Below are 15,509 nucleotides of genomic sequence, written 5' to 3'. Positions count from 1 at the left end.
GTCCACTATACATAATTATGGCTGTGTTCCCTCTATTATAAAATTTCATACCTGCTGCGCACATTTGGACACCCATCATAGCGAATTTGGAAAGTATATATATTATGTCACCTACTAAGCTATTCAAGACATTATTTGGTCTAGTCGACATCCTATTTGCAGTGCCGAGTTGATGGGCATACTCGTACACTTAGAGCTCGCTCAAAAGATGACCCAGGGCTTCCACCCGACGCTAACTCCCTTGGCGACCATGAAGGACAGCAGACTCAGCGCCTGCGTCAACCCGGTGAAGACAATCAGGCCCCAGTACCGGCCGCCCGGCGTCGCCGCGACAATGTTGCCCGCGATGGGGATGCCGATGAGGGTGGCGACGCTGACGATGGTGTAGCACGTCGCGTAGTAGCGGCCGTAGTGCTGGGTGTGGCACAGGCGGCCGACGCAGACGGGGGTGATGCTGATGTTGTTGCCGGTGGCGAAGCCGAACAGGATCGCAAAGACCAGGACCCCGGCCACGGTCGCGCCCGCGGGCAGCCAGACGGCCAGGCAGGCCACGATGGTCAGGGCCACGGACAGCATGTTGGAGTTGAAGGGCCCGATCTTGTCGGCCCAGTAGCCGGGGAGGGCGCGCCCGAAGATGGAGGCCGCGTTCAGGACGGGCAGGACGACGCCGAAGGCGAAGTGCTCGCCGAAGCCCTGCGCGAGGCTGTAGCTCGAGACGTAGGCGAGCGGGATGAAGAGGCCGAGCTCCAAGAGGAAGACGCCGAGCGTCGTGAAGAAGAAGGCCCGGTCCCAGAAGATGCGGAAGTCCGGGTGCGCGCTCGCGCCGGCCGCGGCGGGCAGGCGGCGGCGGATGAAGCAGTTGCAGAGGACGACGAGGACCATGCACAGGAAGCCCAGGCTGCGCAGGGCCCAGGCCCAGCCGACGCGGTCGAAGAGGGACTGCAGCATCAGGGGGAAGACAACGCCGCCGAAGCCGCCGCCCGTGCTGGCGAGGCCGGTCGCCATGCCGCGGCGGGCGCGGAAGAAGTGGCCGACGGCCGTGAAGCAGGGGGTGAAGAGGAGGGAGGTGGAGATGCCGCTCAGGAAGCCGAAGGCTAGGAGGAAGTGCCAGTATTCTATGGAGATTTTTACCCCTTTAGTCTCAGCGTGTGTAACTTGAGTTTGGACACAACAACAAACCAAACCAAATATACAAAAACACTCGGAAAAGATTTGGGGATCACGAAGAAGCACGATAAGCAAGCAGAATATTTCACACAAACTTACCTGTGCAAATGCTAGTAAGCATAATCCCCAACACCAGCCCAATACCCCCCACGAGAACGAGCCACCGGGGCCCATACTTATCGAAGATGGGACCGATATAGATACCGCAGAAGAAGACAAGGAACGTATACACCGAGAAGATCCAGCCGATGGTGCCCTCGTCGTGGCCGGACAGCTGGTGGATGGCGACGTAGGTCTGGAACGTCGCGATGGAGTTCATGATGCCCGCGGCGGCGAACAGGCCGCACCAGCACCCAAAGACGACGAGCCAGGCCGCCAGGCCGCCCTCGGGGTACGTTTCCTCGCCCAGGAGCGTCCTGGGGCGGCTGCCGTACTCGGCGTCGGCGTCGGTACCGACGGTATCCTCCTCTCCCCCCGGCTCTTCCGACTTCCCATCTCTAGCGTGGCCCGTTGCTTGCTGCTGGGTCTGCTGCGCACGTGGTGGCGGCGGCCCGCTTTCCTGCACGACGAACAGCTGTGGGTTTGGGTTATTGTTGATACTATACCCCCTTTCTAGACTAGGCAGCCGGTGCAGATCGGCCTGCGGCTCCTCCTGGGGGCTCATTGCTGCCGACTGCTTCTCGAAATCCATCATCCCGGGAAAGCGTTGAGTTCACAAGCACAGGGGCCAAGAGTCAAACTCAGCACATGAGGGACGTTATAGTAACAGCCACTTGCGGCAGCGGCATGAGAGATTATGAGTGCTTTTAAGGGTATATACGAGTTAACCTAATTACATAACCTACGAGACGGGGCTATGTCTAGGGGTGTGAATGACGATGGTGATGACAAACATCGGCTTCAGTTTCGGTCTCGGTCTCGACGGGTGGCGACAGACCCAACATGGTCCCCCAAAAGCTGGGGAAGAACTCGAAGCCGTGACCGGAGACGTGGAGAAGAGAAGAAGCGCTAAATCCATTGGGGCGCGCCCTTTTCACCCCCACCACCATAAAGCACTTGATGGTGGATGGTGGATGGTGGGAAATCTACTTCGGGGCATTTAAGCGGACGACCAACAGCGACTTTCCCCTCCAGGACTCCAAGGATGGTAAGCATGGTGTGCCCCTCGGGAAGGAAGCCGGGGAGCAGCCGAGTCTCCTACAGACAGTTCAGTTTCGGAAACACATGCGAGTCTATCTTATCTGATAAAGTCCACCGGTTGGTGTCAAACATGGCGGATTACCGGTGGTGCCATACTTTGTTCAAGCGTGTCTGTTAGAGACATGGGTTGTGGTAATTTAGGGGTTCGTCAGTCCATGATAGAAAGTCGGAGTAACTTAGCTATCATATTCATTGGTCATCATCGTCTTCCACATCTTCGACGGTGGCAGTCAGAGGGTTTGGTTTGTTGGTGCTACCCGGATCAGCTGCCACCTTGAGATAGCCTTCAGCCTCGAGCCGATCGGCCTCTTCCGGTTCGAGCAAACCACCCTGCCCCTTTCCTTTGTCGATCTTCATGCGCACCGCTGTGGGCATGAAGGCACTGACGGCCTCCTTTCTGAGGTCGCGAATGACTGGTTTGGCTTCATAGACAGCCTTGACTTCTACTGGCGGAGTTGGAGTTGCCTGCGCCTGTGTCTGTGTCTGTCCTGGGGCGCGCCGCTCTTTGTCGCCTCCGAGGGGAGTTTCGTTCGGGTTCGTCCGCTTGGCCCGGCGCTTAGCATACCACTGGTCCATAATTTCTTTCGGAATAGGAGGCGGTGTGTCGCGTGGCATCGGTATGCTCTTGACGTCATCCGGCACGTCGCTGTCGCTGCTCGAGGCCTCGTCGAAGTCGCGCCTCCGCTTGCCGAGCACACCACCGTGGCCTTGCCCATCGCGAGGACCGCCGCGACCAAAGGTTGGGGCCTTGTCGCCGAGGGCCTCGCGTGCCTTCTTGACCGCCTTCAAGTCGGCCTCGAGGCTCTCGAGCACAGACTCCTCATGCTTGGTGAGCTTCCTTCCGCTGGCGGTGATCTGCTTGAGGTCGTCAACCTGTTTTTGTAAACGTTCGGGATTGCGTTTCGCGAGCTTCTCGTTCCTGCGCGCAGTGGCCTCCTGTTTGCCTAGAGTATGTGAGAGATGTAGTCAGCATCGTGGTGCATGCGACGCGGGTCAAGTTGCAGTCAGTGCATAAGTGCGAACCTTTCTTAACCTCTTTCGCCTTGTCAGCTTTGCGCTGGGCCTGGACGGGATTGAAATTGCGCTCCTTGGGCATGGTGGGCAGTGGGATTCGCAAAGGGCAGCGGATAGAATTGAGTTCGCGTTGATGATCGAGGTCGGCCTCATTCAGGAAGAAGCGCGTTTCGAGTAGATTAAAGTGGCAGGTCAAATGCAGTGTAAGGGCAGAAGAAAAAAGCAAGCGTGCCGATTTGGATGCCAATCGCAGGCACGAGCTGGAGCTATGGCTAATGAATGGAATGATCCGCCAGCCTTGCAGCCCATTGCGCAAGCTAGAGTTTCGGAAAGGTGCCACAACGTGGTACAGTTTGGTCAGACTGGATGGAGGGGCAGTGCGGGCAGCAGCGCATGATTGCATTGCATTTGTTTACATTCGTTTGTATGGATGCATGCATGTACATACCTACATACCTACATACAGTTTGAAGCATACCTACACACACACATCAACAACAAATAGGCGCATCGCGACAAAAAGAAAACGAAGAAGAAAATAAGAAATAAAATCAGAGCTAGTTGTCATAGTAAAACGGCATATTATTCCATTTTTCTCTAGCTGTATTGCTGGTTGGATCGGTGGAATAGTTACACTGTTTATTCAACTGTGGAGTAGAGTTGACTAGTTTATTTGAGGTACGACTGCGAGTATGGATGGATGCATGTATGTACATACCTACCTACATACCTACAGTATGCTGCATACACACACACACACACATCAACATCAACATCACATGGGCGCATCGCGACAAAAACAAAAAGAACACCGGCTTCTATTGAGAAAACAAGTTTGCAATCAACCATCCCGACGTGAATGCGACCTGCCGGCCCTGCCAACCAAAACAGAGACTTCGGCCGGTGTTACTCTGCTGCTACCTGCCAACCTGCCAACCTTTACTCTAGCTTGACCGGGGTACACTGCCCAGTACTGCCCAGTACAGCCCTGAACAACAAGAAGTCAGCACAGCTGCAGGTACGTGCTGCTCGGGCTACACGACGGCGCAATTTCTTGTACATGTACAGCGCTGTGTCTGTCTTTTCTTTTGGCTGGCTACCCGGACGACAAGCCCCCCTGCCTGCAGCACTGCCAATGTTGTTTGGATTCCCCGCCAAATAATCGCAATCCGAAATCCATCTGATCGGGTACCAATCCATACAACAACCCACCACCAAACTGACATAGGTTTAGTCGCCCATATCAATACGTCCGTAGTTCAGGTCGCATCATCATCCCGGGGATTAAGATCGTGGATACACATTAGATCCCTTGGTCGCTCTCCCGCTCCTTGCACTTACTTCTCCCCCTCCTCCCCTCCCTTCTACATACATCTGCGTCTTGCGACTGGCTTGATCTTGGACTGGCACCTCTTCCTGTCCCAGATATTTACGTGTCCCTATTCAATCGTCTGCATACGTTCCCCTCCTCTTCTGACGCGCCTTTGCAAGCGTTACATCAGCCTCCTTGGGCAGCAAGCTGCAAAGCGGCCGAGCCAACCCTGCTGTCTGCAAACCTTCCCCACCACATCTGCTTGACGTTGTTGTTGGCAGAACGTCATGGCGAGCTTCATCTCCAGCATGTTTCCGGGCCAAGTCTCCAAAGACCCCAGATCAGACCGGCCTGACACTCCGGTGCAAACCACCAGCTGGATCACGCCAGTCTCGACTCCCCAGGGTAGTCCCAGCAAGAAGACTGTCCCGCCGGGCCAAAATGACCTCCCATCTGCCTTCGACAATGCCATGAAAATCGGCGCCAACAATGGTCTCGATAGCCCCCCTCAAGTTGCGACCACAGACTGGACCCAGTCCTCTATCGCCCGTCAGGAGCAATCTGCTACCCGCAGACGACAGCTACTTCAGCAATGGCTCTGTAGTTGACGAAAGCATCATCCACAAGCAGACCAACTCCCCGGGAAGCCCGCTGAAGAGGCAGGAGCAAGAGAACACGCCTCCTTCCCGTATCCCAAGGGCCGCACCGGCGGCCTCGGAGGCGTTGACTTACACCCACAACCAAGCCGCCATCTCCCGCCACGAGATCTATGGGGCTCGTGAAAAAGAGGGCCGATCTAACACGCCCGCGAGTAACAAGAAGTTTAACACCTCTCGTGGACTAACACCCGAAGAGCTCGAAATCCTCAAGAAGCCAAATGTGCGCCGGATGGTCAATGTCACTCAGCTGTACTTCCTCGACTACTATTTCGATTTGCTCACCTACGTTGGCTCGCGCCAAAGTCGTTTCACTGCTTTCAAGGAGGAAGTGCCGCCGCCGCCGGAAACCGACGATGATACTTATAAACAGCTGTGGACCAAGTACAAGGGCAGAGAGCGAGCGAACTTGCGAAAGCGTCGGGTTCGTCTTCGACAGGGCGATTTCCAAATCCTCACCCAAGTCGGCCAAGGTGGCTACGGTCAAGTTTACCTCGCGCAGAAGAAGGACACAAAGGAGGTGTGCGCGTTGAAGGTCATGAGCAAGCGTTTGCTCTTCAAGTTGGACGAGGTCCGCCACGTCCTGACTGAGCGAGACATTCTCACGACGGCCAAGAGTGAGTGGCTAGTCCGCCTGTTGTACTCTTTCCAAGATGACAAGAGTATCTATCTTGCGATGGAATACGTGCCAGGTGGGGATTTCAGAACGCTGCTCAACAATACGGGCGTGCTGTCCAACCGTCACGCCCGCTTCTACATCGCCGAGATGTTCTGTTCGGTCGATGCTCTGCACCAGCTTGGGTACATTCATCGAGATTTGAAGCCCGAAAACTTCCTGGTGGATTCTACCGGTCATGTCAAACTGACCGACTTTGGACTGGCTGCGGGCATGTTGGCACCTGCCAAGATCGAATCTATGCGTGTCAAGCTCGAGAAGGCTTCGGCGACCAGTGTGCCCTTTGGCAAGCCAATGGACCAGCGAACCATTGCTGAGCGCCGAGATGGTTACCGGTCGATGCGGGAGAAAGACGTCAACTACGCGAAGTCTATAGTAGGATCTCCTGACTACATGGCCCCCGAGGTGTTGCGCGGCGAGGAATACGACTACACGGTTGATTATTGGAGTTTGGGATGTATGCTTTTCGAGGCTCTGACCGGCTTCCCGCCCTTTGCTGGCTCCACGGCGGACGAAACCTGGCGCAACCTCAAGCACTGGAAGGAGGTGCTCAAACGACCCGTCTGGGAGGATCCGAACTATTTCCTCAGCAACAGGACGTGGAATTTCATTACAACGTAAGGCCCCCATGATGGAAATTTGAGTTGGACGGCTGACTAATGATTGCTAGGTGTATCAACTCCCGATCCAAGCGCTTCTCCAACATCAAGGATATCTGCGAGCATCAATACTTTAGTGAAGTGGATTGGGTCATGCTGAGACAGACCAAGGCGCCGTTCGTACCCGAGCTGGACTCCGGAAACGGACGCCGGCTACTTTGATGACTTCTCCAACGAGGCTGACATGGCCAAGTACAAGGAGGTCCATGAAAAACAACAGGCTCTTGAGACCATGGCGGACCGGGAAGAAGACATGGCCAAGTCTCTCTTCGTTGGGTTTACCTTCCGCCACCGCAAAACCGACGAGAGTGGTAGCCCACGGAAACCCATCCAGACGGATGGGACGTTCGGGACGATGCTGTAGGGTCGGCATCCGTTTTCTAAGTTCATAAGGCGGTAGAATGTTGGCGCAGCGCATACGAGGTGGCCTGGTTCTGAGTGTGGCGTGGAAGCGTGGCAAAAGCTGGCAGAGTTTTTCCACGCACGTCTGGACGTCATGATGAATTGAGACGAGATGTATTTTTGGGCAGTGAGGCCGTGCTTTGAGTTCTTCTCTTATTGTCGCCAGTCTTGCAAGGGGGTCAAGCTTTTGGGGTCTTGAGTCCCAGCTACCGGAGTTATGGGTTACAGGGGGCCTAAACAAGGGGCATTGGCAAAGCAAGCCTTCTTCGATTCAGTACTGCGAGTGTGTTGGACCAAGCAGGATAATGAAGGCACGGAGCCGGCCAGGCAGACCTGGGAAGGGTCAGGAGAGCACAAAGGTCGTACTACTGGACCGTCATGTATAATAGTTCTGTAATAAAATACGATTTTCATACCGCCCTTGGCCCCTTAACTTCTATTTTCACCGTAAATGCAAAATATGCCCGGGATGGTGGTTATTCTCCATTATGTTTGTCGTCTATTTAATCCTTTCATCCGGTGGTTTTCTTGAAGCTCGTGTGTCACGCGAGACAGTAGGTGCGTTTTTCTATCGACATGGCGCCAGCTGGTCGTCGTCGTCATCAGCACCATCAGGCTCTTCTACTTTGCCATGCCAATTGACCACTTGACGATCTTGTGTTTCGAAAACGCTCAAGCCCGAGACTTATACTATCCTCCACCGAAGGCTCCCAGCGGATGACACAGATTGATGATGCCCAAGACACTAGACAGAGACAGCCGCCAATCGGCCCAAGAGATCTGCATCTACTCCAATAAGTCTTGTCGGTATTGTCTCTTTCTTTGCTTCTCGGGACCGGTGCATCGTCCGCCTCTTGGTCCTGTGTACCTGCTACCCGTACCTGCTACCCTGGACCCACCTCTCCGGACTACCCCAACCTTGGGGAGGCAAGGAGGATTCCCCTGGAAGGGGCGGCCAAAGCTTACGCCGAGCCACTCCCATAACTCTATCCAGACCTCTGGGAGAACGCGATACGAATTTTTTTTCCTCTGCTGAATTGACTTGCGGACGACAGGCAGCCATGACCTTTGCTGCATACAGCCCGCCCGCCTGACTGAGCAAGTATGCAGTGGAACACCGTTGCCACGTAGCCAAGGGCAGGAAGGGGCTTTGCTCTGTCGTCGTCGTCGTCGTCCAAATGCCGACACACCGACATCCCCCCTTCTCGTCAGTTCATTGGGCTAAATGGATCTTGCTTTACCCCCTTGAGTTGTATAGCCAGTAGGTAGGTGGTACAGAGCCTTGGCCCAAAACTGACGACCTCGTCGGCGCATTGGCATTGACGCCTCCCGATCTTGCATACTCACACACACACAACTTTCTTGCATGATGCAGAAGAAATCGCGTAGTACAAGCTTTCCACCGCCCTCCGCAGTGCTTCTATGATGTATAAGACGACGCGCGGCTCGCGGAAAGAAGATCCTTCCAGCTTCCACACCAAGAGAAAGAGAGAGGGGGAGAGAGACACACAGCTCTCTTTTTCCCTGTCCCTTGGTGCTAGCAGCCCTAGGGGAGCTTGTCCTATACTTAGCAAAATCTTGTCTACCTTGGTTGCGGCCTTCTCCCGCCGGGATAGCGTCATGCAGGCTTCTTCTTTCTCTGTTTATTTATTGACACAGAGGGAGGGAAAACCCTATGGACAGGTGGCGCTGCTTCCTCCCGCCGCCGCCTTGATGGACAAGCAACTTACGTGTCCCGTCCTAGCCGCAACTATTCAGCTTTCACACGGCGCTTACTCCCTCCCGGGGGAGGAAGGAATCGAGTGACCATAGTTGATGATGCCGATGATGACGTCCAGCTTCGATGTAGTGGGATGGAGGAGGAGGCTTGAGCCTTACTTTTCTCGTTTTCTTTTGGCTCCTTTTCCGCGTAATCCTTGTACCCACACGATCTGACACATGCCGGGGGTCTTGTGCATCGATCTCGGATCAAAAAGAGGGAAGTGAGAAGTCATATAAGTATTTGTCTCGTCTTCCCCCAACCACCCTGCTTCTATCTCCGTTATCCTATATCAACACTCACAACAACAACAACACACACTATCAAGTGTCTGCTCTAACAAATTCAACCTAACTACAATACACCAAGCAAACGATCCAACTTCGAATAACCGCAAACATGAAGACTTCTACTGTGGTCGCGGTATTGGCACCTTCTGCCGCCTCAGCACAATGGTGGAACGGAGCTCCTGAGTGTGCTGTAAGTATCTACCACGTCATCCATCAATGACTCTTCGTGATAAGATACGCCGAAACTGACCTTGACATCCACTAGCACACCTGCCTTTCCTCCGCCTACGCCGCCGCCACCTCGGCCAGCTCCGCCTCGGGCAACAGCGCCCCCTTACTGGCCGGCGCAGTCCGACTACTGCAACGCAAACAAGGGCAACCAGATCTCGTCCTGCCTGGCCTCCGGCTGCAAGGCCACGCCCACCGCCGTCAGCAGCTACGCCAAGCTGAGCTCCTCGCTCTGCTCGCAGTGGGCCGAGTGCACCGCCGCCGGCTCCACGGGCGTCCACACCGTCACCCTGCCCGGCGGCCCCGTGACCTGGGGCGCCCCCCGGCGGCTGGGGCCCCAACAACAACAACAACGGCCCCAACGGCGGTTCGCACAACTTCGGCCCCAACGGCGGCAACGGCAACTTCGGCAACGGCAACGGTCAGAACGGCGGTGGCGCCGGTAACTGGGGCAGCAACAACCCCAGTGGTCCGAGTGGGCGAGCGCGTACTCCGGGTCCAAGACCTGGACCGGCGGCGTCGTGACGGTGACGGGCTGCATGAGCGACGGCTCGCCCTGGTTCGCGGGCCCCGGCTGCGGCTGGAACGCGCACGGCGGCTTCAACGGCTGGGTCGGCTGGGGCAACGGCTGGAAATGGGGCACCACCGAGATCAGCACCGTCACCATCACGACCAAGGACGGCAACAACAACGACGCCCTCACCACCTTCACGGGCCTGGCCACCGTCGCCGCCGCCATCAGCGGCGACCTGACCACTTCCACCACCATCGGCCTCGCTACGTCGACGGGTTCCGCCAACGGGAACGGCGCTGCGCGCATTGGTGGTTCGCCTGTCGGTGGCTCGGAGGGCAGCATGGTCACGGGCATGATGGGCATCGCGCTCGGCGCGGTCATTGTCATTGCCGGCATGTTGTAAGAGCAGTTCTCTTGGGACTGTTTCTCGCTCTCAAAAGGTTCAAGTCTGGACCGAACAAGCTCCCTTGACCCTGACGACTCCTTTTGAAACATCTTCTGATTTCGTTTGGAAATATTACGCATGCAACGATCTTGCCTTATCCACCCTCCAATACTGTTGCAATACGTTTTTCTACTACTGTTACATCTGCCATCCTTTTCGAACCAGTCATGCAAGCATTTGAAGATTGCTTTTGTGGAGGAACCAGAATAGGCTGAAAGAAATTGTACATAATGGGGACGATAGATGGACATGTTGCAACTTCAGAGTTCGTTTCTTTTCTATCGCCTTGGCAAGTATGTTACGAGAGCATAAGAGATAATTTTGCACGAATATTGTATACTAGTTCACGAGTCTCCTGCATAATCTATTCACCTTTATGATGATCTACGCTAAACTTTCGTCGGATATATATGACATCCTGGGCAGAAGCGACTTGAGCAAAATCCCGACCACGCTACACCATACATATTGATTCGTGAAGCTTTGAATAGAAGCTTGAGATTATCGAGGCGGTGGGTGTGTAAGGGGTGGTGATAAGCTCTAGTAGACAGTCAAGACGTTGACTTGACAACGTCGTCCTTTGGGGTCGGGCTGGCTCGGTTGGTTAGAGCACTGGTTGCAGCGCCGTGACAGGGTGTACTGATGGTCCTACTGCACTGTAAGATTACTTTCACTTCACGGGCCCCTGAAGGACCGATTGGTCAAAGGCTGGTGAATTCGTAGTTGCTCCCATACAATCATAACGAGACTTTTCCTGAGACCGGTGGTAAGCAGGTGGGAGCTTGGGGGCCAGGGGAAAAGGGGTTGGTTGCCAGCGAACGAACACTTCCCGTTCGTGTCCCTGAGACATCATCAACACCTTACCTGCGCATGGATCCCGGCCTTCCCAAGACATTCTTCCTAAACTATAACTACGCCCCCTACTTCCTGCCTTCATCACAGAAATCGCCCACCAAATAAAACCAAGCCCCTGATGAATAGAGCCAAAGACATGCATGTGCGGTTTGAGTGTATGTATTCGTTGGGAGGTAAAATATAGGTAACTATCGCGGAAAACGTCGCAGCAAGCAATGAACGCGGCGTAGCTTGTATCATTTGTCATTCATCATCATGACCAACCCGACCCAACCCCGAGCGAGCCACGCACCCACATACACCACCCCTCTCTAGTCGGCATAAAAGTAAAGAAAACAGATCCCACCAGCGCCAGTCGCTTTCAAGGAGAAATAGCTGTATTTGCCCTCCCTTAAGAAGGCCCCCTCCCCCTCTTTCCCCTCGACCCCTGCAACGGAAAGAGCATGCAGAAAGGACAGGCATACATTGGCAGCAGCAGCAGTCAGCCCCGTAACTATGCATGTGTGTCAGGTAAATCGACTTGGGATGTCACCAATCTCCGCCCAAAGCAGGAGAAAGAGAGGAAGAAGAAGATATAGCCAGCAAGACTCCATCTCTAGAAAAACAGAGCCCGTCTCCCATAAAACAATCAAAATCAAAATGGTATCAAGTTCTCCCAGAAATTCTCTATCCGTGCCGAACCCTGCGAACGCTTTCGCAAGGCGAATCGAATACGTATGGACGGTCGCAGCTGTCTCGTCCACCATGTTCCTTTCTTCCAAGGCCAGCAAGCAAGAAACGATTGTGATCCATCATGGGCATATCCCCACCCAAGCCAAATCATCAAGAAATATCTTCCAGCGAAATTTAACATGTAACGGAAGCGAAAATGTTCCACGGCACGTCTTTGGTATACCCAACCTGTATTGCATAAAGTGTATACCGGGAAACCACCCAGGATGGATATATGCTCTGAGCACGTATATTGTGCAAGTATACATCATAAGCTTCTGATGTTCATCAAGTAGAGCGCCACTGACTTCCCAGGAAGTGCGGGCTTCACTAAGTACGCCCCGAAGGACAACGGCGAAAGGAACCCAGCTTGAGAGGTATGATGAAACCCCGGACCCTCAAGCTGGTACTTGGTATCAAAAATAAACAGAAGAGCCAGAAGACATCAAGAAATCCCGAAGGCCATGTGCAATCTTGTGATAAGGTTTCAGCCAGCGGCCGCGGATCAGGAATATGTAGAGGGCAAGCGAGACGTCCAACGCAGCATGTAGCAAGCCATTGCAGAAGCTCGTAAGCGAGGTTGCTTACAGACTCATAGTGAGCCATTCCCATTCTTGTGGGCCAGTACCGGCGCCAGGGTTCATAATGCCGCTCTGAGGTCCTGAAGACATACCCACCATGCCTGGACCCATCATCGGCCGTTGCGTCATGCCGAAGCCGTTTGCCAGGCCAAGGTTGCCTGGGTTGCCCATACCACTCATGAACCCGCTTGATGACCCGACGGACTGGGTTGCATCATTGGAACCATTAGAGCTTTCGGGGCTGTCGATGTCCATGCCGCTGGATTCGCTGGGTCCAATGCTCTTGCTGCCCCGGCGTTGACGTTTTGAGGTGTTTGTGGTACCCCCACTTCGCGGCAAAGATGCAGCGCCGGGGCCTGGGGTATTCTTTTGGGGAGCCGCGGCAATTGGCACCACACCTTTCCCGCCAACAGCTCCGTTCGAAGAGCCTGCGTAGCTGGTAGGGGTGCTTCCCGCAGTGTTACCGCCAGAGCCAGCACCGCCGCTGCCAGGACTCTCGCCTTCGTTGGCGCTGCCAGCACGGTTGGCCCGTGGCGGGAGGCGTACTGGCTTGGGCAGGCTTGCTCGTTGTAGTTATACCCAAAGTCGAATTCTTGCGCGAGGCTGGTCCGGATGCGTTGCCCGGCGCACCGCCCTTCTTGGACCGAGTGGCAGTACCTCCGACCGGTAAGCTGGCACCCGAGCCGCGGTTTCGCTTCTTGATAACATCCGTCTTCAAGCTGAGTGGTCGAACAACACCATGTAGCTTCAGGAACAACCCGCAAGCGTTACACAGGGTTGTCCTCGGGGTTCCGCCGCCAAAGAGGGGTGGTCTGGGTAAAGCAGTTGGTACAAGTGGTAGGAGCATTGCCGTCTCCTGAATTTGCGGCAGCGGCCTGAAGATTAGTCGTGGAGCCTTGTTTAGACGCAGAAGGGGACGACGGCCTGCTTGGTGCAACCGAGGAATAACCCGAAGCATGGCCTGGCCCGTCGGGTGGAGGCGAATTGGGGTTGGACTGGGCTAGTCTGTCAAAAGCATTGCCGCGACCCATCATGTTCACACCCGGAGTGGAAGCGTTCCGGGGTATCTTTCCGTTTCTGCCATTGTTAGGTTTGAATGACTGAGAATGCGATCGTGATAGATTGCCCTGGCCCTCCCATTCACCGTTTGCGTCGAAGAGATCGGTGGTGGCGCCCCCAATAGTGACCTGTTTACGGGTCGGTCCGCCTGGATACCGCGCGGCTTGTGTGCTAAATTGGCCAGGTAGAGTGGCATCCCACCCAAGTGCATTGGAATGGCTGATGTCCATGGCCGACTCATCCATCCCGGGAGAAAAGCTTTGGTGTGATGCCATGTTACGGTCAGGGAACGCACCGCCATCGTCGTCTTCATTATCGGAGTCGGCCCCAAAAGAGAACATGTTTTCCTGCATTAAGCCGACACCAGGAGATCGCGCCTGGTTGTCTGAGTGGAATACCTGGCTAGGATCGACATGCCCAAAGTTGTTCGAGGGCGCAAATACATTTCCGGTGTCTGGACCCGTAGTGTTTGGTGCATGGAACATGGAGTTGTTGTTTCCTTGGTGCATGAACTGTTGTCCCATCGCGTTGCCAAATGGCCCGTGGCCATGGCCATGGCCATGACCATGACGGAAGGCTTGATTTCTCTGGTGTCGAACATCGACCGACCCGAAGAACATGTTTTCGTTATCGGGCATAGGATGCGGTGTGCTTGCAGTCGAAGGGAAGGCGGAACCAGGAGGTGAATAGAAGCTGTGCGAGTTCATCGAGCTCTGGCCCATGGGGTGTTGGTTGAACATGTTGGTGAAGCCATGTGTGACCATGGGAGATGTCGACGGCGAAAAGGAGAAGTTCTGTTGGAAGGGTCCTGCCGATGTGATAATGGGGTCATGCTCCATGGGAAAAGTGTCAAGCGGAAAGGGCACGCTGGGGTGGGACATTTGACCCATGCGGGTAGAATGAGGTTGATCTAGTGAGTATTCATGGAGATCGGAGTCAGCATCTAATCCATTGGCGACCGAGTGGCTTTCGACCGCAGGGACTTGAGGGGAGAAGTCGGCAGGACGCTTGAGGTTTCGAGTCTGGAAGGAGGGTTAGTTATCTGCACCAATACCAGGGTCGAGATAGAGGAATGATCGGCATGGGAAGCGAGCCCTTGTGATTCGACAGTGCCATCATGCGCGCCATCTTGTCCTCTCCCGGATAGATAAAGAACACTCACCCGTCGCTCATCGACACTCGTTTTTCGAGCATGCCTGGTGACATAGCCGAACTCGTCCTGGTGTTTTTGGTGCGGTGGTACGGGCACCGATTGCGGAACGAAATGCTGCGTAGCCACCTTGCGAGATTTGATAGGAATCGCGGCGGCAGAAACATGTGCTGGCTTGTCCTCCAAGTGCTTTGTAGAGAGTTCTGGCGACGGCGTGTCCGCCAAGCCTGCCGGCGTCGCAACATTCTCGGAGAATATGAAGTCGTCGAGATTCATCGGCTCGGTTTGGTGAAGGTTTTGGTCCGATGTTTTCCTCAGTTGAGCAATACCGCTGGGAGCGTTGTTGCTCGTAGTCCCCACATTATTGTTCACCGATGGTTGAAGAGTCGATGCCCTGACGGAATGATTAGACAATCCATCTGGAAAGCACGCAATCATTTCGCAAACATACTTATTAGCCGCGGCCTCTTCCTCCTGCCTCTTCTTTCGCAACTTAGCGTGCATCATGCGCCACGTAAGATTTTCCATCCGCTCCTGGCAGGGCAGGTTCTGCTTCGTCTGTTTGAAGAAGCGCCATATCTGGGTCGCGAGGGGATCGCTCTGCTGCATCTGCTCGAGGTCTCCATCCTGACTAGCCATGCCATCCCTCCAGGTGGGAAAAATGGAAGAAGCCAGTATGCCGTGCGCGCCGTGGTCGCCGCCCGCACCGGCGTACGGATGGAGACCCAGTTTCAATTCTTGCATGCGCAAGTCGCTGGGGCTGTTCTCGTCGGCGGCGGTGAAGTTCGCATGCTGGTTGTTCCCTTCATGGTCGGCCAGCGCAGCGGACAT

At 54.8% G+C, this 15,509-nt stretch overlaps 5 protein-coding genes across 5 annotated transcripts; 2 read left to right on the top strand and 3 right to left on the bottom strand.

Moving 5' to 3' along the window:
* Nucleotides 1-201: 201 nt before the first annotated feature.
* Nucleotides 202-1,858, bottom strand: PG997_011238 (uncharacterized protein; the record flags this gene model as incomplete). The annotated part of the gene is made up of 2 exons (XM_066815553.1): nt 202-1,115; nt 1,267-1,858. 2 exons carry the CDS (start codon nt 1,856-1,858, stop codon nt 202-204), a joined length of 1,506 nt encoding a protein of 501 aa, XP_066664843.1.
* A 698-nt stretch (nt 1,859-2,556) lies between these two features.
* PG997_011237 (WW domain binding protein 11) lies at nt 2,557-3,463 on the bottom strand (the record flags this gene model as incomplete). Its single annotated transcript, XM_066815552.1, has 2 exons — nt 2,557-3,311; nt 3,391-3,463. The coding sequence occupies 2 exons, from the start codon at nt 3,461-3,463 to the stop codon at nt 2,557-2,559; spliced, it is 828 nt and encodes a 275-aa protein (XP_066664842.1).
* Nucleotides 3,464-4,980: 1,517 nt separating this feature from the next.
* PG997_011236 (serine/threonine-protein kinase DBF20) lies at nt 4,981-7,048 on the top strand (the record flags this gene model as incomplete). The annotated part of the gene is made up of 4 exons (XM_066815551.1): nt 4,981-5,228; nt 5,275-6,642; nt 6,696-6,804; nt 6,863-7,048. 4 exons carry the CDS (start codon nt 4,981-4,983, stop codon nt 7,046-7,048), a joined length of 1,911 nt encoding a protein of 636 aa, XP_066664841.1.
* A 2,196-nt stretch (nt 7,049-9,244) lies between these two features.
* Nucleotides 9,245-10,274, top strand: PG997_011235 (uncharacterized protein; the record flags this gene model as incomplete). The annotated part of the gene is made up of 3 exons (XM_066815550.1): nt 9,245-9,325; nt 9,401-9,805; nt 9,867-10,274. Coding segments are annotated over 3 exons (894 nt in total), but the record flags the coding sequence as incomplete, so codon positions are not given.
* Nucleotides 10,275-12,472: 2,198 nt separating this feature from the next.
* Nucleotides 12,473-15,509, bottom strand: PG997_011234 (uncharacterized protein; the record flags this gene model as incomplete). Its single annotated transcript, XM_066815549.1, has 5 exons — nt 12,473-13,014; nt 13,100-13,188; nt 13,241-14,550; nt 14,691-15,072; nt 15,130-15,509. 5 exons carry the CDS (start codon nt 15,507-15,509, stop codon nt 12,473-12,475), a joined length of 2,703 nt encoding a protein of 900 aa, XP_066664839.1.

Source organism: Apiospora hydei, assembly GCF_038363865.1.
Source record: "Apiospora hydei strain CBS 114990 chromosome Unknown utg000008l_segment0_segment0, whole genome shotgun sequence".
Classification (NCBI taxonomy): Eukaryota; Fungi; Ascomycota; class Sordariomycetes; order Amphisphaeriales; family Apiosporaceae; genus Apiospora; species Apiospora hydei.
Note: the sequence above shows the minus strand (reverse complement) of the source record. Positions and strands in the feature narration are given on the sequence as shown.